Source organism: Vipera berus, assembly GCF_964194415.1.
Source record: "Vipera berus genome assembly, chromosome: 6".
Lineage (NCBI taxonomy): Eukaryota > Metazoa > Chordata > Lepidosauria > Squamata > Viperidae > Vipera > Vipera berus.
Window position 1 is genome coordinate 92,356,248 of NC_138208.1, and position 22,618 is coordinate 92,378,865.

At 60.6% G+C, this 22,618-nt stretch overlaps 3 protein-coding genes and 1 long non-coding RNA gene across 4 annotated transcripts in view; 2 read left to right on the plus strand and 2 right to left on the minus strand.

Annotated features, from left to right (window-relative positions):
• The window catches only part of SND1 (staphylococcal nuclease and tudor domain containing 1), an 82,745-nt gene extending 81,897 nt beyond the window's left edge, over positions 1-848 (minus strand). Inside the window, exon 1 of the mRNA XM_081330806.1 lies at positions 666-848. Within this exon, the coding sequence (XP_081186932.1) occupies positions 666-752 (87 nt within the window). The 5' untranslated portion in view covers positions 753-848. The remainder of the gene's footprint in view (positions 1-665) is intronic.
• A 5,474-nt stretch (positions 849-6,322) lies between these two features.
• Positions 6,323-11,120, plus strand: PAX4 (paired box 4; the record flags this gene model as incomplete). Its single annotated transcript, XM_081330692.1, has 6 exons — positions 6,323-6,432; positions 6,774-7,041; positions 7,266-7,481; positions 8,820-8,898; positions 10,724-10,873; positions 11,083-11,120. The coding sequence occupies 6 exons, from the start codon at positions 6,323-6,325 to the stop codon at positions 11,118-11,120; spliced, it is 861 nt and encodes a 286-aa protein (XP_081186818.1).
• An 85-nt stretch (positions 11,121-11,205) lies between these two features.
• Positions 11,206-11,878, plus strand: LOC308670206. The gene is made up of 3 exons (XR_014026965.1): positions 11,206-11,224; positions 11,377-11,464; positions 11,788-11,878. It is a non-coding gene; the product is annotated as an uncharacterized lncRNA (long non-coding RNA).
• A 2,321-nt stretch (positions 11,879-14,199) lies between these two features.
• FSCN3 (fascin actin-bundling protein 3) lies at positions 14,200-22,616 on the minus strand (the record flags this gene model as incomplete). The annotated part of the gene is made up of 8 exons (XM_081330693.1): positions 14,200-14,420; positions 14,578-14,793; positions 15,047-15,217; positions 16,779-16,938; positions 18,002-18,283; positions 18,406-18,689; positions 19,078-19,971; positions 22,343-22,616. The coding sequence occupies 7 exons, from the start codon at positions 22,614-22,616 to the stop codon at positions 14,588-14,590; spliced, it is 2,271 nt and encodes a 756-aa protein (XP_081186819.1). The 3' UTR covers positions 14,200-14,420; positions 14,578-14,587.
• Between the last annotated feature and the right edge of the window lie 2 nt (positions 22,617-22,618).

Here is a 22,618-nt window from a genome sequence, read left to right on the forward strand (position 1 = left end):
GGAGCTTCCACCTTCAGGCTTCCTGCCCTGGGTTCGAGGCCACCAGCCCCCCTGCCGTCCTGCAATAGCATCCACTGGCCGCCACCTGTGCTCGCTGCAGCTCAGCCAGCCTGACCCTGGCACAAGCCCCAGGCAGGGCCAAAGGGCACCTCAAGCCGGCCAGAAGGCTTTCCACGCAGAAAGGCGCCTAGGCGCTCCCAGGGCATAAAACAAGGGAGGGGGGGCTTCCAGGGAGACCCCCAGAGCCGCCCTGTCTCTCTTCCGGGAACTGGGCGTAGGGTCGGGGCCCCAGGGGTCAAGTGCACCTGTGCCAGGAAGACCCTAGCCCGGCGCTGCCCGCTGACCAGGCCTGGCCATCTGGCTGAAACCTGCCCCGGAGACCCCGGGAGGAGCAAGCCGGCAGCCCCGGCTCCAGCAGGACGCGGAGCGTTGAGGCAGCATTGCCGCGGGGGGGGGGCTTGTGCTCCCCGAGAGGAAGCCCCGGGCAGGCGGGACCCGGCACGGGGCAGCCCCACCGGCCCACTGCGGAGGGGCAGGAGGAGAAGCGCCCGGACAGCCCAGCCCGGCGCCCGGCGAGACTCGCGCAGGCACCGACCGCCGCCCCGGAGCGCAGGCAGCCCCGCCCCCCCGGCGGCGCTCTGCACGCGCTCAGGAGCCGCCTTTACCATCTTGACGATGCCGCGCTGGAGGGCCGGCGCCTGGGCGGAGCCGGCTGCCGAGCAAGCGGCGGCGGGTCCGGCGGAGGAAGCCATGGCGCCGGGGGTCGCGCTGGAGGTCTCGGCGGGAGGAGTCCGAGGCGGCGGCGGCGGCGGCGGCGGCGTCGGAGGAGCGGAGGGAGGAAGGGGGCGGGGCGGGGCGGGGGTATTTACCCGGGCCCGCCCCCCGGCGCACGCGCAGCACGCCCAGCGGGCTCGCCCCCTTTCGCGGGACAGCCAATCGGCCGGCGCGGGCCGGCGCCCCGCCCCACGGGCGTCGGGCCAACCAATCGGCACGCCGGGAGGCGCCCAGCGAGGGAACGGAGCGCGTTCAAACCAAAGCGTCGCTGCGGAGGAGGCAGGACTTCCGGGTCACCCTGCCAGAAGGACACGTAGGCAGAAAGCAGCACGCGCGGCGGGCCACGCGGAAGTCGCGCGTGCGCCAAAGCCGGCCGGAGGGAGGGAGGGAGGGGGAGTCCTGGCGGCGCACGTGGCCGGGTGGGGGCGGGGGGAGGCGCTTCCCTCGGGCGGAAGAGCGGCTGGTTCGCCGGCTTCCCCTTCGCCCGCCGCGGCGGCGGAGGCTCCCCTCGGGGCGCGGCGCGGGGGGGGGGCAGCGTTTCGGCCTCCGAGGGCAGCCGGGGGGGCGGGGCAAAGGGGCGCCCCCTCGAGTAAGTGGGGAGCGCTGAGCGACCCCCCGAACTGCCCCCCCGTCCGGATGCCGAGCGCTTCCCGCAGGGGGCCTCCGCGGTGGGGGGGAGTCGGCAGCATCCCCCGAAGCGCTGCTCGTTGTTGTAAGCCCGACCGAGAAGCCCCCGCGCGAGACGGGCCCGAATAAATGCAGCTCTTGGCTGGAGAGACGCTCTGGGCTCAAAGGCTCTTCGCCGGCTCTTGCGCCAAAGGAAACCGGCACCGCTTCCCTGGTTCCAACAGGCGGTCCCGACGCCTCCCCCCGCCCCGCACGCACACACACACACACACACACACCCGCGCAGTCTAGGGCCGGCCCGATGGTCTCCTTCCCAGCAACAAATCTCTCCAGCCCGGGTCGACCTGTGGAGCCCTGGATGCTCCCTGAATCTAAAGCCGCTTCGCTACCCGGCGAGGTAGCATCGTCGGTGCCCTGCAAGCCGGCACCGAGGGCGCCACGTGATCCCCGCCCCTCCTTTCCAAAAGCCCCCAGCCTGCAGAAACTTCTTCAAGGGGGGAGGAGGGAGGGGGGCATGGTGTGGGCTTAGCTCGGGCTTTCCACTGAAGCCTGACAGTGGCGCCCTCGCTCCGTTTTGGAACGAGGCTGGCACCATTTGCTCAGCTGGGGATCGTCTCGGGAAGAGAATTCGCTTTCCCATTCCGGCCACCAGAGCGGAAGGTCTGTGCCGTGCTGCCCTGGTGGGGGGGAGGGAACCCAGCCCTTCCGCTCACCGACTGGGCAACATGGGCACCAGTTGGGCCCCCAGCAGGCTGCGGGGGGGGGGGCTGTTGCTGTAACAGCGTGTGGGGGGGGAGGTTGGCTAGGTTGTTCTCCAATGACAAATCCGGAAGAGGCAGTCAGAAGAAAAGGTTTGTGCTTCAGTCCGATGCAAGAGCAAAGGCTCAGGTTGGGTCACTGAGGCATCCTTTGTAAATGACCTCCTCACATATTTGTGTGTGTGTGTGTGTGTGGTTGCTACTTGTTCTGTTTGAATCCCAGTTTGGTTTCCACCTGTTGGATCCATCCAGGCTCAAGGCTTCCTCTCCGCTGGACTTTCTGGCATCAGCCCTGCAAGACTTTCGGGAATCCACTCCTGCTCCCCATCCCCAAAGGCCGATTTATAACCCACCACGGTCTCCTAAACGCTGGGGGGGGGCGGAGTAGGGAGGCAAAGGTCAGCTGCTCTGGCCCTCTTTCGTGCTGTCTCGCCGGGCGTGGGAGGGGCAACGGTTGGGAGGTCCTCTCCGTCCGTTGAGAGGCCGGTCGCCCACCGGGCTCCCCCCCCCCCGCTCATATTCCCTGCTGCGGCCACGGAAGCGACTTGGGGGTCAGGCGCGCTCCTTCAGCTCTCTTCCTTTGTGCCGAAGCGCCCCTCAGGAACAATCCCGAGCGCCTTCCCCAAACGAGCCTGCTGCCCTCCGGGACGCAGTGGCCTGGCCACGGAGAGCGTGGCCGAGAGGGATCAGGAGGGACCCGAAGGACTGGAGCGCAGCGCACAGGAGGCTTTTCCCCGACTCGCCTCCTTTCTTAGAGCCTAACCGCCTCCGTGCTTGCTGGGCTGCGGAATCAAGACCGGCCCCAAGGCAAGTTCCCGCCAGGGGAGCCGGAGTCCTAAGACGCCAAATCCAAACGCTGCTGGTTTCAGAATCGCGCGCCAGGGTGGGAAATGTGAGCCGCAAGCCGGACAGACTTCTTCGGCTTCTTGTCCAGTTCAGCAGGTCCTGTCGGAGCCAGGGGAGGCCGGCCGGGGAAGCCGGTGGCTAGAACGTCCTTCGACACCTAAGCACTCCCTTGCTGGAGGGCAAGCTGTAGCGGATTGAAAGGGGGCCGGCTCAGAGGCCCACCTCCAAAGTTACGGCTCCTAAGAGAACTGGGGAAGGGACAGGTGTGGGCCGCCCGTTCTGAGAAGGAGGCGCGAGGCGATGCTGGGCCAACAGAAAGAGGTGCTTTTGTACACGCTGCCGGGATTCCCCCTCCCCCAAAGCCAGTTTTGACTGTGCGAAGAGCAAGGCTGAGAAGGGTCCCGGTGCCTTCGAAGGCAGCGCCGCTTCCCCTTTCCTGGATCCGGGGCAACCTTTTCCCGCAAGCACGCAGGAACGGCGGGGAGGGCGGCCCCGTCAGGTCCAGCTCCACTGAGACAGTTGGGAATTCTTCCACTCTGGCTTTAGGGAGGCCAACGGCCCCGCTCTGGTAAGACACTGCCCGGAGCTGGGGGCAGCCATTTCCCTCCCCCCCCCCACCAGCCCAGATTCTCAGAGCCCCGAACCAAATCAACCAGAGGGGCACTGCGCGGCTCCTCTACCGCTGATTCTTTGCGCAGCTCCAGCGTTTCAGGCAGACTCGCGCAGCGAAGTCTCCCCGCCCCCAAGCTGGCGCCCAAAGAGCTTCCAAGGGTGCTAGGAGGGAGGAGGACGAAGGCACCCTCCCGGCAAATTTCTCCTCTCTCCGCGGTCAGGAAGCGCCTGCAAGGAGGGCAAGCAAGACACACGCGCGCGCGCTTCACTTGGGTATCGGTTGCTGACTCTTGAGGGGGAGGCTCGTCTGCCTGTTGCAGGGAAGAGCAACAGCATCTGGACCAGATTTGCAGCCCAAGGAAAAAGTTCCCGCTAGTAAGATCTGCCCAGCCCTGTAACTGTCTCTCTGGGATCCTCTGCCCCGGAGGCTTTTAAGGAGACTGGGCAGTGCCCTCTCCCGGGTGGCGTGATTTTCCTGCATCCTGAAAATTAAAAGACCTTTGGGGTGATCTCAGCTGTACCATTGGATGAAACTAAGAATGCTGCAGCTGGATCAGGGGGCCCTTATGATCAATTGTCTCCTGGAACTCCAGAAGCAGGGGACTCCAGCCGTTCACGTTACTCAGTCAATGGGAAGTCTCAAGAGAGAGTGGGTCACTTGGCGGGTAGCTTTTTCCCCCAGCTTGCTGGCCATCCCTACCGCTGGTGGCTGCAAATCCCACGTGTGAGACTCCGCGGGGGGGGGGTTGAGAGGATGCCTCGCTCCCCTCGGGAATCCCTCCACTCCCAGACAGCACAGGCTCCACTCCCTCAGGAATTGCAGCTGTACACACTAAGTGCTAAGGAGGGGGGTGTCTTTTCCCTCCTCGAACCCCCCTTGGGTCTCCACAGGCAAAGCTCGCCCTGCTCGCTGGATCGCGAAAGCCTGGACTCGGTCAGCTGCCTCTCCCTCTTCCTGCACCCAGCCCTCTTTCGGCTCCCAGACTGCCTCTCAGTTCTCTGTTGGTTTCCGAAGTCCTCTGCTGCATTCACTCCTCTCTGCCTGCCGGATTCCACCCACTTCTCCCTGCCGGGAATCCTCCAGGAGAACCACCCGCCCGAGTTGGCTCAGAGAGCGCGCATCTTTCTCTAAAGAGAAAGAGGCTGGCAGAAGGGGAGCTGAGCTGCCCTTAACTCTAACGCTACAGCCCAGCTGCGAAGGGCTGCCGCAGGCGGGGGCGCTGTCTTCTAGGTGTGGGTTCCACTGGTCAGCTTTGCCCAGCCAGCCAGCCAGAGAAAGGGAAGCAGGGAGGCGCCTCCTGCTGTGCGCCCTGGAGAAGCCTCAGCTCCCGCCCGCGGATTTCAGATCCCACCCGGGGAGAGGGGATGCTGCCACCCACAGCTGCGGCTTGGATTCGGCGCAGGCTCAGCTCCTCTGAGGGAGGCAAAGGGGGCTGAAGTCCATAACAAATTGGTCGTCCGACAGGCGAGGGAGAAGCCGGCCTGGGCGGTTGCCAACTGCTCTGAGCATCCTTGCGCACACTGGGCTCCCACGTTGAGCTGCTTCTCCGCTGCCCTCTCGACAAAGGAAGCGTGGGAAGCTCCGGAGCTCGAGAACCATTCCAGCCTCAACCTCCCCTCCGCACCCATGTGGGTCCAGGGCAAGAGAGAGACTGGGAGGCGCTGAGACTCTTGGCGGCCGTCGGGGATGGCGAGGCGGGAGGGCTCTGTGGTTAATGTGTAATTGGGGCCAGATGGTCGCCTGGGAGGCAGCCTGTTCGGTGGAGAACCCTGGCGGGAGGGGCGGTTGGGGGGGCAGTAACGAGGGTCAATTGCTGGGCACCCGGGGCAGCAGGAGAGACTCCTGCCCCCACTATTTGCTCATCAAATATTTTCTCGGCCGGCTTGGCAGCGAGTTGATCCGTCGGCCGAGCCCGAAACCATCTGGGCAAGTTCCATGGGGGCAGGACGCCCCCGCCCCCGAGCCAAATCATAGTTGCCTCTGTTTGCACAAAGCAAGCGCGGGTAGAGCGCGACAAAAAGGAAGCTCGTCTTGGCTCTCCTGGGCCGCCACCACCACCACCACCGCGGCGTTGATGTCCCCGCGACGGTGCGGAGCAGGCGCCGGTGGGTGTAGAGGGGCAGCCCTCCCGCTGGGCCGCCCCAAGGGAGAACTGCGAGCGAGCGCCGGGAGGCGGGTAAGGGGTCAAGGGCGGGCAGCCGGCGGGCTCTCTGGGTCTTTGGCAGGCAGGGGGAGGCCGGAGGGAGGCTGTTTTCAGAAGCGGGTGCTTCTGTCCGCCGAGGCCGGAGGCCCTCAAGCCGCTGCGGGCGCCGCGCCTCAAAGGGCCGCGGATGAAGATGCGGGCGGGAAGGCAAAGGCGCCGGGGCTGCTGTCCGCGCCGCGCTGGTGCTGAAACGCCGACCGCCGCTCGCCCGGCGGAGCACCTGTGGGTGGCAGCAGGGGAGCAGCGTGGAGGCCGGGGCAGAGCGGGACGGAGGGAGCGAGGGCGCCTGGGGGCTTGAGGAGGAGGAGCAGGAGGTGCTCCCCTTTCCTTCATCCACTGCTGTTGGCCTGCAAGGCTTCCTCAGCTGCAGAGCAGGAGCTCCTCCGAGAAGGTGTCTGTGTGTGTCCCCTCGGCTTCAGACCCTCAGCATCTGGGGAACACCTGGGGTTGCTCAGCGGGACCACCGATTGCTCCACCCTTCCTCTCGCAGGCCCAGCACAGATGGCCCAGTGGGGTCCCGATGCCGTCCCACCCTGCGGTAAGCAATGCTTCTCTGACCAGTTTAAGCTCTTTGCTGTGCAGAAGAACCAGGGCGGCTGCCTTGGCCTCTGGTGGGAGCAGCAGGGCTGTCGTTCATGGCAGCCAGGGGGCAGCCAGAGGGCTTTGGGGAGAAGCCAGCGGCGCACCACTGGCTTCTCCCATCATTTCTCTACCCAGCAGCGCGCTTACTTCCTGCAGGAAAGAGAGAGCCAGCCAGGCTAGCTAAGTATCAACGATTGGTAGAGGAAACAGGGGTCCCAAGCCTGCCCTGAGTCACAGAGAGGGGCGGCGTCTTGTCACCACAGGTGTGGCTTCAGGTGGCAGGCAAGGGAACAGATTCAACTGCAGCTTGCCCAGGCAGCTGGGGACAGGTCCAGTGCTGACCCCACAGCAACGTGGCTCCATTCTCCAGTGGAAAGACCAGCAAAGCAGCCCGAACTTCAACACTTCAGTTGGCACAGGAGAGTGTGGGAGAGGCCTGCATTGGCTCCGGGTGCGCTCTGGCCCAAGAGGGCTGGTGGTCAGGTCTGGTTCTTCTGCTCCTTGCAGAGCTCAGGAGAGAGAATCAGCTGGGCGGACTCTTTGTGAGCGGCTGCCCTCTGCCCGACGCCAAGAGGAGGAAGATTGTGGAACTGGCTCTGTGTGGGCTGCGGGCTGTTGACATCTCACACCAACTGAAGGTAGCGGCAGCTTGAGAGGGTGGGTGAGGAGGTCCGGCTCCAACCTAAAAGGAGAGAAGAAGCTGCGGAGAAGAACACGGCCAGATGAGCAGCGGGGGTGGGGAGAGAATACCATTTTCTCTTCTTCCTGGTCGAGTCTTCTTCTCCATTCCCCCCCCCATCTTCCCAACTTGCCTCCAGGCAAAAGCTCGCCCAGGGCTGCCCCTTCTCTTTACGTAATCCAGGTCTCCAATGGGTCTGTCAGCAAGATTCTCACCCGCTACTACAAGGTGGGCCTTGTCCAGCCAAAGACAAGGAGGGGCAGCCGGCCCCGGATTGCCACTCCTCAGCTGGTAGCTGGGATAGCCCAGCTGAAGCGGGAGCAGCCGTCTCTCTTTGCCTGGGAGATCAGGGAAAAGCTGGAGGCAGCAGGCATCTGCACTGCAAGCGGGATACCCAGTGTGAGTTACGGAGGGTGTTGCGTTGTTAACTCAGGAGCTCTGTGTGTGCGCGCGTGTATGTGTGTGCATCCGCATGCCCACCTGCGTGCAAGAGCAGGCACATGCAGTCATGCCTGTATGTTGGGCAAAGAGAGAGGGCTGAACCCGGCTGCCTTTTGCTCCCCAAGAAAATCTGTTTCACCTTCTCTGACGGACCACAGGGACCATCCTCCCCTTCCTCCTTCCATGCACTGCTGAAGCCAACTTGCCTCCCAGTGACTGGCTGGCTGGCTGCCCCTATCACTTGTCTTTATCTCCACGGAAGAGGGAGCTGACCTCTTCCTCTCCAAGGCTTTCATAGGGTCTGGAACAGGCTGATTGCTTTCAAGGAAAAGCGGGTGAGAGATTGACGCCGGGCGGGGAATGGCAGAGCCTGGGCTGGCTCGGCCAGGAGGGGAAGGTGCCTGTGCGGTGAGGCTCAGTGGCTCTGCCTGTGTCTGCCTGGCTGCCTCAAGGAGGGTCATCCCAGGTGTCTTATCCCTGTGGGGCTTCCCTAACCCCATAGAATTCAGAGGGTGTCTGCTGCCAAGGGGTGGGCAGGGCAAGGCCAAGCAGTGAAAACCCTTTGGGCACAACTCTCTCCCTGGAGAAGGAACAGCCAACACACTTCGGCCAGAGGGTTACAAACCCTTCACAGAAATGCCTCAAGACAGTTTCAACCTTTTATGGCCCCTTCCTTCCTTCCTTCCTTCCTTCCTTCCTTCCTTCCTTCCTTCCTTCCTTCCTTCCTTCCTTCCTTCCCCTCTTTCTTTCTTTCCTTTTGTCTTCTCTTTCACTCACTCACTCACTCTCCATCCTTCCTAGCATGCACCCATCCCCATTCATCTTCAGCTATACATTGCCTTTGAAATCCACACATGCACATAAACACGCACACCCATACACAAACACCCAGCCACACGCATGCACACAATGTCCTCCCATCCTGATTGCTCTTTTCTGGAGAGGCCAAGATCTGTTCCTTCCCCAGAAGGAAACTGGACTTTTTTGACAGCTTAGGACCCCAGGCTGGACGACAGTGACACTAAAGCCCCCACCCCAGCATTTCCCCAGAGGTTCCTCCTTTCACCCCACCACCAACCCCCTCAGAGGATCAGCCTGGGAGGGTCTTTTCTCCCCATGGGCCTTTCTGCCCCCTGGGGTCCACGTGCAGCCCCCTTCTGCTAGTTCCTGCTAAAAGCACCGCTTGCCTCCGCCACTTGAGGGGTGGTCTACTCAGAAGTAAATTCCACCTGCCAACAGCAGCTGCCTTAACAGAATTTGGGCTTCCTACCCACTCTCTTTTTTCTGCTCCTCCAGGTCTCTTCCATCAACCGCATCCTGAGACGCCTGGAAGCCCCAGATGGGCCCCCCTTACTGAAGAAGCCCCCACAGCCAGGTAAGGGGGGGGTTGGGGGAGGAGTCTTTTTATCCTCCCTATGCAAAGGAGACTGTGGCTCCTCCTCCCCCCCCCTCCATCAGCACCACCAAAGGGAGACCATCGGAAGCACCAAAGAATCAAGGGAGGGTCTTAGGAGGGGGAGGGATCTGGTTTGCTCTGGATCTGGGGGGGGGAGAGGGGGTGCCAGAGCTCCCTGCAGGCCGGCTAGTGAGAGAAGTCCCAGGTTGCCTGGCATTGGTCAGTGGGGTGGCCCTGCCTCCCAGTGGCATCTGCAAGCCATGCCCATCCTGTTCCAGAGCCCGACCAGAAGCAGCTGCTGCTGGCCTTGAGTGACAGGACCACTGGGAGTCCTCCAGCCTTGCACAGGAACTGCCCTGCTTGCCCTCTTCTTGCCTGACCAAGAAAGGGCCAGGCCTCGGTTCCAGGTCCTTCTGGAGAGTAGCCCTTTGGACCGTGTAAAGCCTCTGGACCCTCTCCTTTGGAGGGGCAAGGAAATATGGGTCCTGTTCAGGGCATTACTATAGTTCTGAGCTAGCTGGTTTGGGGGGGGCAACCTGGGCCCAGCCCCCCACCTGTAGCCTCTACCACTAAGCTGGGATTTGACGGGGGAACAGTGTGGGGGGGCAGTGTTGATGTGGTTGGGAGCCGCGCCATTTGAGGAAAGGTTTAGGTATGTGTGTAGCACACGTTCCTGCCTTCCCCCTCCCCTTGAAGGCTCTTGCTTGAGGAGTTGTAAGGGCTGACCGTTCAGTTCTGCACACAGTCCAGGCAGGTTCCTGTTGAGACCCAGCTCTTTCTTCCTGTGTGATTATGACTCATTCGCTGGCTGTTCTGTTGGCATCCAATTCCCACCTCATAAATCACTGGGGGGGGGCACAAATGCAATGAATACCTACATGGAGGTCCTGGGTGGCTGAATCCTGAAGGTGCCCATCTGGAGGGCTCAAATCTCCCTTCCAGGAGTCCCCAGTCTGGACGCCCCTCCCTCCCTCCCTCCCTCCCGCCTGGGGCGAGCGGCTTGGAGGTCCTGCTGAAAGGCTGGGCCTGTGGGGGGGGGGAGCTGGCGAGGGAAGGCAGATTTACATTGCAAATTCCCTGGGATGCTCCTCCTGCTTTCTTCCCTTCTTGCACTAATCTCACCAGAGATGAGTAAATGCAAACTGTGTTAAAGAAAAACTATTTTTTAAAAAAATCTTGCACATTCAGATGCAAATTTTCCATGTTACATTAGACACTAAAATACAAACCTTCTGAGAATCAGCAATGAAACAACAATCACCACTAAAAAAAAACAGAAAAAAATTGTCCCAGACCAGCCACAAGGAGACCCAACATTTCTAGCAAGCTGTTTCAGGAAACAATTGTCTCGGGGACTCTGGGTCCCCCCCCATTTGGTACCCCCTTCTCCCCCCCAACCCTCCTCCCCTTGTGCCTCCAGAGCTCTTCTTTGGCTTTAAAAGGCTCCAAATGTCCTCCCCCCCCACCCGGAATGACTGGGACTCTTCATGGGGAGGGGTGACAAAAACTGAAGAGGCAACTTTGGCAATTCACTGTCTGGGCAGAGATTGGGAAGATCCGCTGGTTGCCCATCCTTCCTAGCCACAAAACCTTGGGAGAAACACACACACACAAACACCCCCACCCCGCCACCAGATCTGGCTGTGTCATCCTCCTATGAATCCATAGGTGCAACCAGGGCCATGCCCATGCCCTTTAAGCATCATTGCCCGTGATAAGTGGAGGGTGTGTTTCCTTGGCTGTAAAGGCCCAGAACACCCACTGTTGCCCTGCCTCTCCCTCCCTCCCTCCCCTCCCTCCATAGGTCCCCCCTTGACAGCTGAAGGGAAGAGGAGTGGTCCGGCAGAGGCTCCTACTTCCCCAGCCCCCTCCCGGTCAGCGGGGGCAGCTGGGCGGCCCAGAACCCAGAGCAGGACAGTCTTCTCTAAGGAGCAGCTAGAGGCCTTGGAGAGCGGTGAGTCAAGAGGACACCAAAGGAGGGAGATCCAGGTGGGGCAGGGGAGGGGACGCCTGGGAGTTGGAGTCCACAAGCCTTAAAGTGGCCAAGGTTGGAGACTCTGCCTTCTAGATGCTGCAGAAGGGAGAGAAGGAAGCTTGCAGGTGACCGCCAGCCACCATCACAGCTTGGTGGGGCAAAGCCTGATGTGGCTTTGGCCTTTGCAGCCGCTGGGCAGGACCAGGGCCTCTGGCATGCTCTGTGACCCACTTGCTCCCTCTTCCAGCTTTCCAGAGAAGCCAACACCTGGAAGCAGCAGCCTGGGCAGAACTGGCCGGGCAGACTGGACTGCCTGAAGCCACCCTGAGGGTGAGTCGAGGGAGGCCTCCTGCACCGCTGAGCTGGAAGTCACCTGATCTGGACCAGGCCCTGATTTGGCTTGGGGGGAGCATTTCCCAAGCAGGAAGAAGCCCTTGTGAGTGAAGTCCGCACCTGATCCTCTTTGTCTTTATTTGGATTAGGTTTGGTTCTCCAATCGGAGAGCGAGATGGCGACGGGAAGCCACTTGGGCACGACATGCTGGCTCTGGGCTGGCACCTGCAGCCCCAGGTAAGGATTGCAAGAGACGAGTCCCACCCATCCTAGAAGGAGGCTGGTGCAGGATCCTAACGATTGGCCCGTGCCCCCGTGTGGAAAGAGGAGGTGGCACCTGCAGCTGCCACCCAGCTGGCCCCATGCCCAACAGCAACGGTTGGGGGCCTTAATGCCCACCCCAGGCTGCTGCTGCTGCTCTCTGAATCAATCCCCAACCATGGAGAGCAGCGGGTGGGAGGCAGGTCTGGGTTCCTTCTAGCTAGCGCCCGTTGCCGCTGCCACTCTTTCTCCCATCACAGCCAGCAGTGAGACAGTTCGGCTCCTCCCTCTCTTTCCAGGGGCTGCGTGTGGATGGTGGCTGCCCACCAGGGCGCCAAGCCTGCAGCCTTCTTCCAGCCCTCTGTGGCCAGGTGGGTGGGTACCAGCCATGCCTGCGGCTGCTGCTGCCGCTGCTTCCCCTGCCGGGGATGGCTCACCCTGAAGGGGCTGCTCTGGCACCCTCCAACCTGCGGCCAAAAGCTTCTGACGCCACCCCCCCCTCCGGGCCAATGGAACGGCTACCTTTCCCTGGCTGCCCTCCTGCCGGCGTGAGGGGGGTTGGCCAAAGGAGACAGAAGTCAATTCTGGGCGCCTTTGAACGAAAGAGGGACGCCACCCAGCAACAGAACGCCTGCAAAGGTTTCGGAGTTCAGAGGCGGGACAGCCGAGAGGTTCCTGAGCAAGTTTTGGGGAGCGAACTGGGGTTAAAAAGGGGGGGAGCGTTTTCTACGCCTGCAGAACGAAAGCCCCTCCCCCCGCAGCAGACGGAGGTGTCCGCCTTCCGCCGTCGGTCAAACGGGATGAAGCGGGCGCTCAGCGTCGGCGCATCCGAATAGAGGAAAGGCCAGTGCGACTCCCGCCACCCTCCGCCGGGCGAGAGCGGAAGCCCCGCTGCGGCCCCGAGAGGTGGGCGCAAAGCAGCCGGGCAGCCCGAGCGCAGAGCCCCGCGGGGGCCCCGAAGGCAGCCGCCGCCCCGCCGGGAAGGAGTCGTCGGCCCAACTCCGCGGGGAGCCCTCGGACCGCCTGGCCTGGCCGCCTAGCTGGGCGGGGGTCCCGCCTTCCTAGGCTTGTGCAGCCGCTCCCGCCTCCCAGGAAAGCCCCGCGCTCGCCGGACCGCCCGCTCCCTCCCGGCCGGGGCGCCAAAAGCCCCGCGGCGGCGGCGGCGACAACAGCAGCAACTTCGCTTCTCCCTTCCGAAAGGCGGGCGGGGCAATGCGCGCGGAGGGCTTGGGGGGGGGAGGTCCTCCCAGTTTAAATTCCCGGGGCGGGGGCGGGCAGCCTTCAGACGAGCCGGGCTCCAGCCTAAGAGCAGCGCAGCGCAGAGAGCGGGCCGGAGGAGCAGCCCCACGGAGGCGGAACGCCGCACCATTGCCGTCTTAAACGAACCCGCTGGCACTTCTTTCTAAGCCACAGAATGGAAGCTAATTAGCTATTTTGGTTTTTTTGTTCGGGGGGGGGCAGACTGGCTTTCCCACCAAATCTCCTTTCTGCCTCCTGATGGGAGAACCCAAAGAATCTCCTGATCAGGTTTGGTGGTAGCAGACCGGTGATAAGAGAACGTCAGAATTATTTGATTTTGAAGGCCTGAATGTACATATGCAGGACAGTAAAGCTGCAGCTTAACTTATGAATAAAAGGTTAAACCAAAGTTATGCAACGTTTTCTGCTTCCTGCCGCTGAACTGTGATAATATAACAGAAAAAGCAGTTGGGTCACCTGAAGACGCCAGAATTAAATAAGAATGGCGACTCTTGAGTGAATGCTCACTTAGGAAAAGGTGGACAGGCAGGTCAAGGGTGAAGTCCGCGTGTGCCCAGCTACAGGCCTGGATGATGGGATGTTTCCGAAGGGGCAGAAGGCGGGGCAGGCGGTTACTGTGCAGGGTCAAGAAGGGGGTTGAGGGGAGAGGAAGCAGAGGCCCATCGGCAGGAGTCCTGGGGAGGCACAGAGGGAGGGTGGGGAGGCACAGGGAAGGAGGCTGGGGGGGCCCCCCGGAGGAACGCCGGGAAATGACAGCTGCAGCAATGGGGGGGGGAGACAAAGCAGAGCCAACCAGGGGGAATAAAAGGCATGGAGGGGGCTAGAGAAGCAGCAGGAGGTTTCTTAAGGCTTGGAAACGGAGGGTGGAGAGGATCAGATTCTGCCAAACAGAAAAAAAACAAGCTAAGGGCTGGGAAGGGGAACAACTAAGCTGGAAAACTGCCCTTAATCTCCTCCCCAAGGAAAAAGGGAGAGAAACTTTGCCCCGTCCATTCCAATAACGTTTGTAGCCCTTGACCCTTCTTCCCAGGCAAGGCACTGCCCTTCCGCCCCCGAGCCCTGGGGGAGGCGAACCCTAGGCCTCTGGGCAGAAGACAGGGGGCACAGCACAACCCCCCCCCCCAGACTCCTTTCCTCTCTGGACAGGCAGTGCCCAAGCAGGTCTTAGCAAGGCTGTTGCTGGGGCCCAGAGGCAGCCTGGTGCCAGCCTGCCCGGGGAGCTGGGCTGGGAAGTGCAAGGGCCCTTCCCTTTTCCTTGGGAGCCCTCGGGGCCTCTCAGAGTGGCCCTGCTTCCCAGGTGGAGCAGCTGGCCTGGTTTGGGTTCATTCACAGTTGCCTGAAAGCCCCCCCTTCCTCCCGACCATTTGAGCCCGGAAGAGAGACATCTGCCCCTCTTCCCAACGTCAGGAAGCAAAGGAGAAAACGCAACAGGGAGCCAAAGGGGGTGAAGCCACTTCATTGGTGCAAAGAGCTCACAGCTGGCTCCCCAGGGGATTTCAGGGCTAAGTGGAGGAACCCCCTTTGGCTCATGGGGACAGCCACAGTCCCCTCCCCAGCCGCCGGGGAGCCTCCAGCAAAGCACCTGGAGGAATAATGGCGGAGTGCCCTGGAGAGCATCTCCAGGCAGCCAGCCACTCGGCCTGCTCCGCTGGGCGCTTCTTTCAGATGAGGCCTGGGGACAAGGAGGGACAGTTAGCAAAGCCCCCCTGGCAGCCCCTCTGACCCACACATGGGTCACGGGGGGAGGGGCAAGCAAGAGCTGCCCTGGAGGCTCCCAAGGGCAAGGGTCCTCCCCAAGCATCCCCCCCCATTCCAGGAACGTTCCATACCTTTCCTAGGCTAGAACTCCCAAAGGCAGTCTCGGGTGACGGCCCCACTGTCAGCCACCAGGCAACCGTCCCGGTCTCCACGCACGTAGCAGCCGTTGGGGGCTATAATGGCCAGCAGGCTGTTCCCCTGGATCTCCAGGTAGAAGTTCAAGGCAAACTTCCCCCAAGGACTGAAGGTCCTTTCCGGGGTCAGGGACCAAAAGCTCTTTCCGCGGCCTGTGAAAGGGAGGGGGGAGGGGCTAGTCTACGGCTGGAGGGCGGGGGAGGGGACAGGGAGGAAGGCCCGTTTCTGAGACTCTGTACCGAAATTTCTCCCAAACAGGCCAGGATGGGTGTCCGTGCGGGTGGGATCGCCCGAGGTACAGCCGGAGAGAAGGGAGCCCTGGCTGGCCTGGCTTCTCTGGGGAGGGAAGCCCCCCACCCCGGGTTTCCCTGTGAAGGGGGGTGGGGGCGGGTGCAGAGGGCTTACTTTGGAGGTGGTAGATGCCCTGCTTGCAAGGCAGGATCTCCACCGGCTCCGGCTCCAGGAGGTTCCCCTGAAGGGTCTCTCGGCAGGGGGAGCTGCCCACGTAGCCGTAGTGCCCGCGCAACACCAGGAAGGAGCGATTGGCCAAGCGCAGCACAAACTCCTCGTTGGGCCCTGCGGCAGAGAAGGGCTGCGGAGGGGGGCCCTTGGCACAGAGCCCGGGGGGGGCGCCCGGAGGCCCCATCGAGCCACTCTCAACAGCTCAGCCGCCAGCGCTGCATGAGGGCATCAACCCCCCCCCCGGATCAGGTAAATAAAACAAATTGATTTATGCATAGCAAGGTGGGTGGCGTATAAATTTAATAAATGCAAGTGCTATAAAAACATTTCCGGTGCTCGTCTTTGGGCCACAGATACGACTTCCAAGTCAGAGACACTCGACGTGTTTTTAATACAGGCAGTCCTTGACTTACAACCACAGCTGAGCCCAAATCACCACAGCTAAATGAGGCAGTTGTTCAGTAAACTTCGCCCCACTTTACAACCTTATTCGCCACAATTGTTAAGTGAATCACTGCAGCCGTTAAGTTAGTCACAGGGCTGTTAAGTGAATCCGGCTTCCCCACTGGCTTTGCTTGTCAGATGGTCGACCCCAGAACACAGCGACCGTCGTAAGTACGAGCCAGTCGCCAGGCATTCGGTTCAGGTATTCCGGTCTGGCAGCTGGAGCAGCAAAGGGCTGGGGGGCGGGGGGGGACACAGAGGAGTTGATGGACAGGCCCCTGCGTGAGGTGACTTGCGCAGTGATTGGCTGCTCTGGGCGTGGAGGGGGAGTTTCCCTTTTTTCCTGCCTCTCCGCCCCCCGTGTGCCCTTTGGCGCTCTGCTCTGCCCTTCTGAAGGCGTGGATAGAGAGATGAGAGGGAGGGAGGGAAGGAGGGAGGGAGGGAGGGAGAGGGAGATGGGAAATATATTTACATAAAACTACCAAGTTCCTGTCAGGGTCTCCCACTTCATTTGGACGCCGGCTGCGCCATTCCCTGGCACGGTTGGACTCGGATCACGTGACCAGGGGGACGCTTGCAACAGTTGTAAGTGTGAAAAACGGTCATCTCTTTTTTCAGTGCTGTCGCAACTTTGAACAGTCACTAAGCAAACTGTTGTAAGTCGAGGACTAACTTCCCAAGCCCATCAGAAGCCCGGCTGCTGCCGAAGGCACCCCAGAAACGCCAAGACCTCTGGGACGGTGGCCCCAAGGGGGGGATGGGGGGATGGGCGGCCCCGTCTTCACGGCTGCCCAGGCTATGGACGCCGCTCGGCCCGCCACGGAGACACGCCAGGACGTCCCTCTGGGAGCCGTGAGACCCCACCGCTTAGTGGCAGCAGTCGCTAACTGAATCCCCACCTCCGTTGGGCCAGGCAACCCCCTGCCGGCTTCCCATCCCCGGTCAGTGGAGAAGCCGGCAGGGGGAATGGCTGCTGCTGCTGCTGCTGCTGCTGCTGGGAGGGGGAGGGGAGCACCCGGGGCGGGGAGGGGGCGGCCCAAGGCTGGCTGCTGGGTGGGTGTCCCTGGGGAGGCAGAGGGCGTCCTTTGGGTGGAATGGTCTGCTGGGGGGGGGAGAAGCAGAGAGCAAGTTGGAGAGGGTGGGCGGGGGGGGGAGCCTGGCTGCAGCCTGAGCCCAGGGGGGAAAGGACTCCCCAGGGCAAATTCTCTGAGGTCAGGCAGGGCCTCCTCACCTGGATGCCTGGCTCGAGCTACCAACAGCCCCACTGGCAGGGTGCCCAGGTAGCGCCCCCCAGGCGCTCTGAGGAAGACCCTCCCGTAATGCCAGAGGACCTGGAACCTGGTCTCCGCCTCCTTGGCAGTCCCGTTGGCCAGCACGCTCCCGAATGGCCTCTGGGGAGGGGAAATGACACAGTCAGGCGGGGGATGCTCCCTGAAAGCTTTCCAGGAGCCCCCCCCATGGATATTTATATTTTATATTTAATAATATTTCTATACCGCCCTTCTCCCGAAGGACTCAGGGCGGTGAACAGGGCAAGAATAAAAATACAGGATTACAAAAGTTAAAAAATAATTAAATACATGCCCATACTAAAAACAATTAATACATCTTAAAACCCCAATAAAATAACAATAACAACCCCCCAGTTCCCCATCAGGCCAGGCCAGCTTGTTCAAAAAAGTATGTTTTTAGCTCGCGGCGAAAGGGTCTATTCGGATAGGATGGCTGCAGGCAGGCAGGACCCGCTCTCCCTGTGTGGGTGGCATCCCATGTGCCTGCTGAGGACTCATTACTGGGGTTGCGCCAGGTAGGGCAGGTCCCACTGTGTGACCAGAGAGGGATGGGGGGAGAAAGCAAACACACACACACACACACACACCCCGCCCTACCCTCAGGGCAGCAGGAGAAGCATCTTCCCAGCAGGGAAATCAAGGAAGAGGGAAGGGCCTGGCCAAGGGAGGCATCTTCAGACATGCTGAGAGGGAGACAGAGGCAACACCCTGGGAGCCATGCAGGCTCTCCCAAAGAGGTCGGGAACGGCTCTTCCCACCTGGCAAGGAAGCAGCCTGGATGGTCATCAGGTTGCGTTGCTCAGCGCCAAGCCCAAGGAGGGCCATCCGGCATTAGTCGAGATGGGGAGGCCTCTCCGCTCTAGGCAGACTATTCCTCTGCTGCTCCACTCTTCCTTCCCAGCTCCCCACCGAGACTCGGGCTGACTCCCCAGGGCTTCCACTGGCCCCCTTGAGCCTGTCCCGTCTCAGCTCCCAAGGGTCACTGCTGGCCTGGCACGCATCCCCGCTCACTTGCCTTTGGTGGCTGGCTGCCAGGCCGGGTCTCCCTCCTTGGCCCAGAGTCCAGTGCTGTCTCTCCCCCCAGCCCCCTCCCCTGGGGTTTCATCCTGACCTCCCGCTTGCTGTGGGGCTGGGGCTGGGGAAGCAGCAGCAGGGGCCTGACCTGAGCCAGGTACTTGTGATGGACGCCTTTTAACTGCACCGTTCGGGTGTTGGAGTCCATTTCAAAGAGGAACGTGGACATTGGGCTCAGCTTCTTAGGACCAGCGTAGACTTCGGAGTCTGAGCAAAGAGAGAGAGAGAGAGAGAATACCCGGGGAAGGATTGCCACCCATTTGCGCTGACAGCAGCTGAAAGCCTCCTCATCCCTTTGAATGGAGAGCCCTGGGGCCAGTTCAGAGAATGCGGCCTTCAGAATAGCTTTCCTTATTTGTTTATTAAATTTCTATGCTGCCCACATCACTGATACAGCGACACTGGGAAGCTTACAATATAATAAAAAGTTAAAAATTGCTAAAAAAAACAAACCATTAGAATGACTGAATGGAGAAGTTAAGAGTTAAAAACTAAGGTGACGGGCAGCCTGTGGGTGCGAATCTTCTCTTCTCCAATGTTGGAGGCTCCTCTCGGGGCCCAGGCCAGGAGGCACAGCCAGGTTTTCAGGCTCTTGCAGAAGGCCCGGGGGTGTGGGGGTGGATCTCCCCTCTGACGGGAAAATATCCCAGAGGACGGGGGCCACAGCAGAAAAGGCTCTTCTCCTGGACCTGCCAACGGGGGCCGATGCAGGCTCCTTTCTGCTAGTGCAGATGGGGTGGGTAATCCCATCGGGGTGAGCCGGTTTCTCAGCCAGCCTGGGCCCAGGCCAGGAAGGGATTTAAGGTAATGACCAATGCCTTGATTTGGACCCAGAAGCAAACTGGCAGCCAGCGTAGCATGGGGTCACGTGCCATCCTAGAGGCCCCAAGAACTGCCCACCTCGCTGCATTCTGTGCCAGTTGCAGCTTCCGAGCGCTCCTCACGGGCAGCTCACTAGGGTGCCCCATTAGAGGCATGCAGGGATTATAGCAGAGAGGTTCCTATGGTCACACTCACGGCAAAGCCTCTCTTGATGTCACAGGGTGAACTCCACCTGAATTCTAAAGGGGCTCAGGTTGTAGTTAAGAGTGGGATGAGTCCCTGCTCTCCAGGCAGCTGTTCCTACCATTATTTCCTGGGCTGGAAAAACAGGGATTTACTTGCCAGAAATGATGCTGACGAATCTGTTGGCTCTCGTTCTCAGACTGACCCACGGTGGGCACCGCTTTATAACGAACCACTCCTCGTTCTCCTCTGGGTGGTCTCCAAGGCACAGGAGCCCCCGGCTGCCTTGCGGATACAAGACGTGCCCCTCCATGTCTGTGAGGAAGGCCAGGCAGCCGGGTTTCAGGTTCAGGTGAAAGGCCGTCTCCGTGGAGGGCATCGTGACCAGCTTCTCTGCTCTGGAGACAAACTTGTGGGTGGAGGTCTCCAAGTGGCAGGCCCCCTTCCTGAACCGCAGGAGGAAGCCGCACTCCTCCAGGTAGGGCACGGGGGCATCCACCCAGACCCGGTTCAGCTCAGGGTCAGTTCGGGCGTAGAGCTGGCTGCTGGGGTGGAAGAGGACCACGTGCATGTGTTCGGCCAGCTGAGGCATCCACAGGTGGTGAGCGGTCAGGCCTCGGGCCACGCAGAAGACATCCTCACCATCAGACTCCAGGAACTTCTGGCTCTCCAACTGTTGAAGGGTCCAGGCCCCACTTGGATGGACCTCCAGCAGAAACCGGCTCTGCTTCTCAGTCGTTGGCTGTCCACAACGCACCGTGCCATCTGCTTCCACCAGGAGAAGCTGCCCTTGATGCCCAACCAGTGCCACCACATCCTGCTTCCCTTGCTCTGTGGTCACAGTCAGCTTCCAGGTCTGGGAGAGCAAAAATGGCCAGTCACCAGCCCAGTTGCCCTGATGCCCCTCTTTTGTCGGTCCGCTGTGGAAGGTGAGGGAGCCTACCCAGAGCAGATGTTCCCAGCCGCCATCCCAGCCAAGAGGAGAACCAGGCCTTTCCCAGCCTGGGTGCAGCCTCCTTTGCTTTGGGCTTAAAGCCAGGGCTGGAGCTCTTCCTTCTTACCTGCGGAGCCTCCAAAGGTGAGCTGGCCCCTCCTCTCAGAACGGAGGAGGAACCTGCTCAGCCTGGACACTCGGTGGAGCCCAAAGGGAGGCTCTATGCCCCAAGGGCAGCCCAGGAGCCTCTCAAGGCTCTCCTGAGGGGCCCCTCTGCCTACTCAGAGGCCTGCCAGCAGCAAAACCCCAGAGGTCTCCCTGCCACTATGGTGAGCAGCCGGTGGAAGGGACAAACTTCAAGGCACCCACAAGTGGTACCTTCAGAATGGAGAGCAGCTGCCTTCCCCCAACTCCCAATTCAAATAATAAATAAATTGAATTCAATAAATCAGAGTAAACACACACACACCCCTTAATTCCTCTGGTGGCTGCTGGAGCCAAAGGGGGCACTGCCCAGCGGTGGGGTTTGATGCCAGGCAGGGAGCAAGAATTGCTGCAAGTCTTCCCATTGCCTGAAGGAGGTCAGTTCCCACCGCTGCCCCCAGAGCCAGGCATTAGGGCTGGCGGCTCCCTCACTCCATACCTGTTTCTTTCCCAGCGAGCTTCCCAAGACACTGACACCATCCCCATAGCACTCGCAGGTGAGATACCCCCCTGTCCAGTTGACGAGCCCAATCTGCATGATGGAGGGCAGAACAGGAATGGCAGATCCCCCCCTTCTCTCCCCCCCTGGGGTCTCACTTGGGCCAGGCTCTGGCGCGTGGGCCCAGGAAACCCTTCTGGTGGCGGCACTGGGGAGGCCTCTGGGTGGCACTTCCCAGAGTTCCAGGGCTAGAAGCCACTGGCTGCTCTGGCCTTTGTGACCCCTGGTTACCTCACAATGCGGGCCTGGCTTTCCACTGCCCTCCGGACTCCCAAACGGGATGCCCACCCTCCCAGTGGAGCCCCTCCCCATCCTCTGAGGCATAAAATCCTGCCACACCTCCAGGCTGGCACTCTTGGGGAGGGTGGCAGTGGGGGCAAGGTGGCACGGCAGAATCCTTCAGTAGTTCCACCGTGGCTCAGACTGGGAGGGGGAATTAGCAGCTGTGGCCAGGCGGCCTGCAGTGGCCCTGGGGAAACTCCGGGGCCCTCTGACCTCCTGGTGGCCTGGGGTGGAACTGCAGCCAAGGATGCTTGGGCGGATCCTCACAGAGAAGAGGACCAGGGCTGTCCCAAGGCAGGCTGACTACCGGAGTGACTTCACCCAGGGTGGTTTGGAAATTTGGAAAATGAGAGAACTCAGCAACTGGACTGTGTTGTGTGGATGTGAGCAATGTGCCCAAGAGGCTTCTGATGAGACACGATTTCTCACTGGAATTCGTACTTCCGCAGCCACTCGGTGTGGTGGCCCTTGAGATACTTGAAAATGGCAACCATGTCTCAGCGTGCCCTTCAGTGTGCCCTGCGCCCAGTGGGATACCACGAGGTTCCGTCTGAGGCCCAGGACTCTTCAATATCCTCATCAATATCTTAGATGAGGGAATAGAAGGGGAACTCGTCAAATTTGCAGATGACATCAAACTGGCAGGAATAGCCATCAACCCAGAAGACCAACTAAGGATCCAAAAGATCTTGACAAACTTGAAAAATGGGCCCTGTCCAACAAAGTGAGTTTCAATGTGGAGAAAAGCAAAATTTTACATTTAGGCAGGAGAAACCAAAGGTAGAAGTACAGATTGGGCGAGACCTTCCTTAAAAACAGTAACCGTGAGAGGGACCTTGGAGTCCTAGTGGACGATCGCTTGACCATGAGCCAGCAGTGTGCAGCAGGCAGCCAAAAAAGCTAATACAATCCTGGGTTGTATAAACAGAAGTACAGAATCAAGATCGCGCAAAGTATTAGTGCCGCTTTATAAAGCCCTAGTAAGGCCACACCTGGAATACTGCAGCCAATTTTGGTCACCATATCCGAAAAAAGATGTTGAGAGTTTGGAAAAAACTCAGAGGAGAGCAGCTAAGATGATGAAAGGCCTGGAGACCAAAACATACGAAGAACGGCTGCGGAACTTGGGTTTGGCCAGTCTATAGAAAAGAAGAAGTAGGGGAGACACGATAGCAGCGTTCCAGTATTCCCGCAAGGCAGAGGGGGTCACGTTATTCTCCAAAGCACCAGAGGGCAGGGCGGGAAACCAAGGTTGGAAACTGATCAAGGAGAGAAGCAACCTGGAATTAAGGAGAAACTTCCTGGCGGTGAGGACAATCAACCAGTGGAACAGAAGTTGCCTCCAGAAATCGTGGGCGCTCCGTCGCTGGAGGTTTTTAAGAGGAGGCTAGAGCTAAACAGTCGCCTGTTCTCCTGCTCGAGCAGGGGGCTGGACTAGAAGACCTCTAAGATCCCTTCCGGCTCTATTCCATTCTTGCGGTCTCTTATCATCGGGGTCGGCTGACCCCTGGGTGCCTCCAGCGTGTCACGGTCCTTCCCGGCCTCCGTCCAACGCAGGCGATGGGGAACGACGGCGCCTCTTTCTCCGGACGCTCTGCGAGGCGCCCCGTTCCCCCTTCGGGACCCCCCCCCGTCTTCTTCCCAAGCTCTGCCGCCCCCGCACGGGCCGAGCCTGCCCGAGACGCGGTCCCGGCCCCGGGCTCCTTCTGCACCCGAAGGCGGCGGGGGTCTCCTCCCCTCCGGGCCTTCAGCCGCCCGGCTGCTCCCCGCGGAGCGCATCC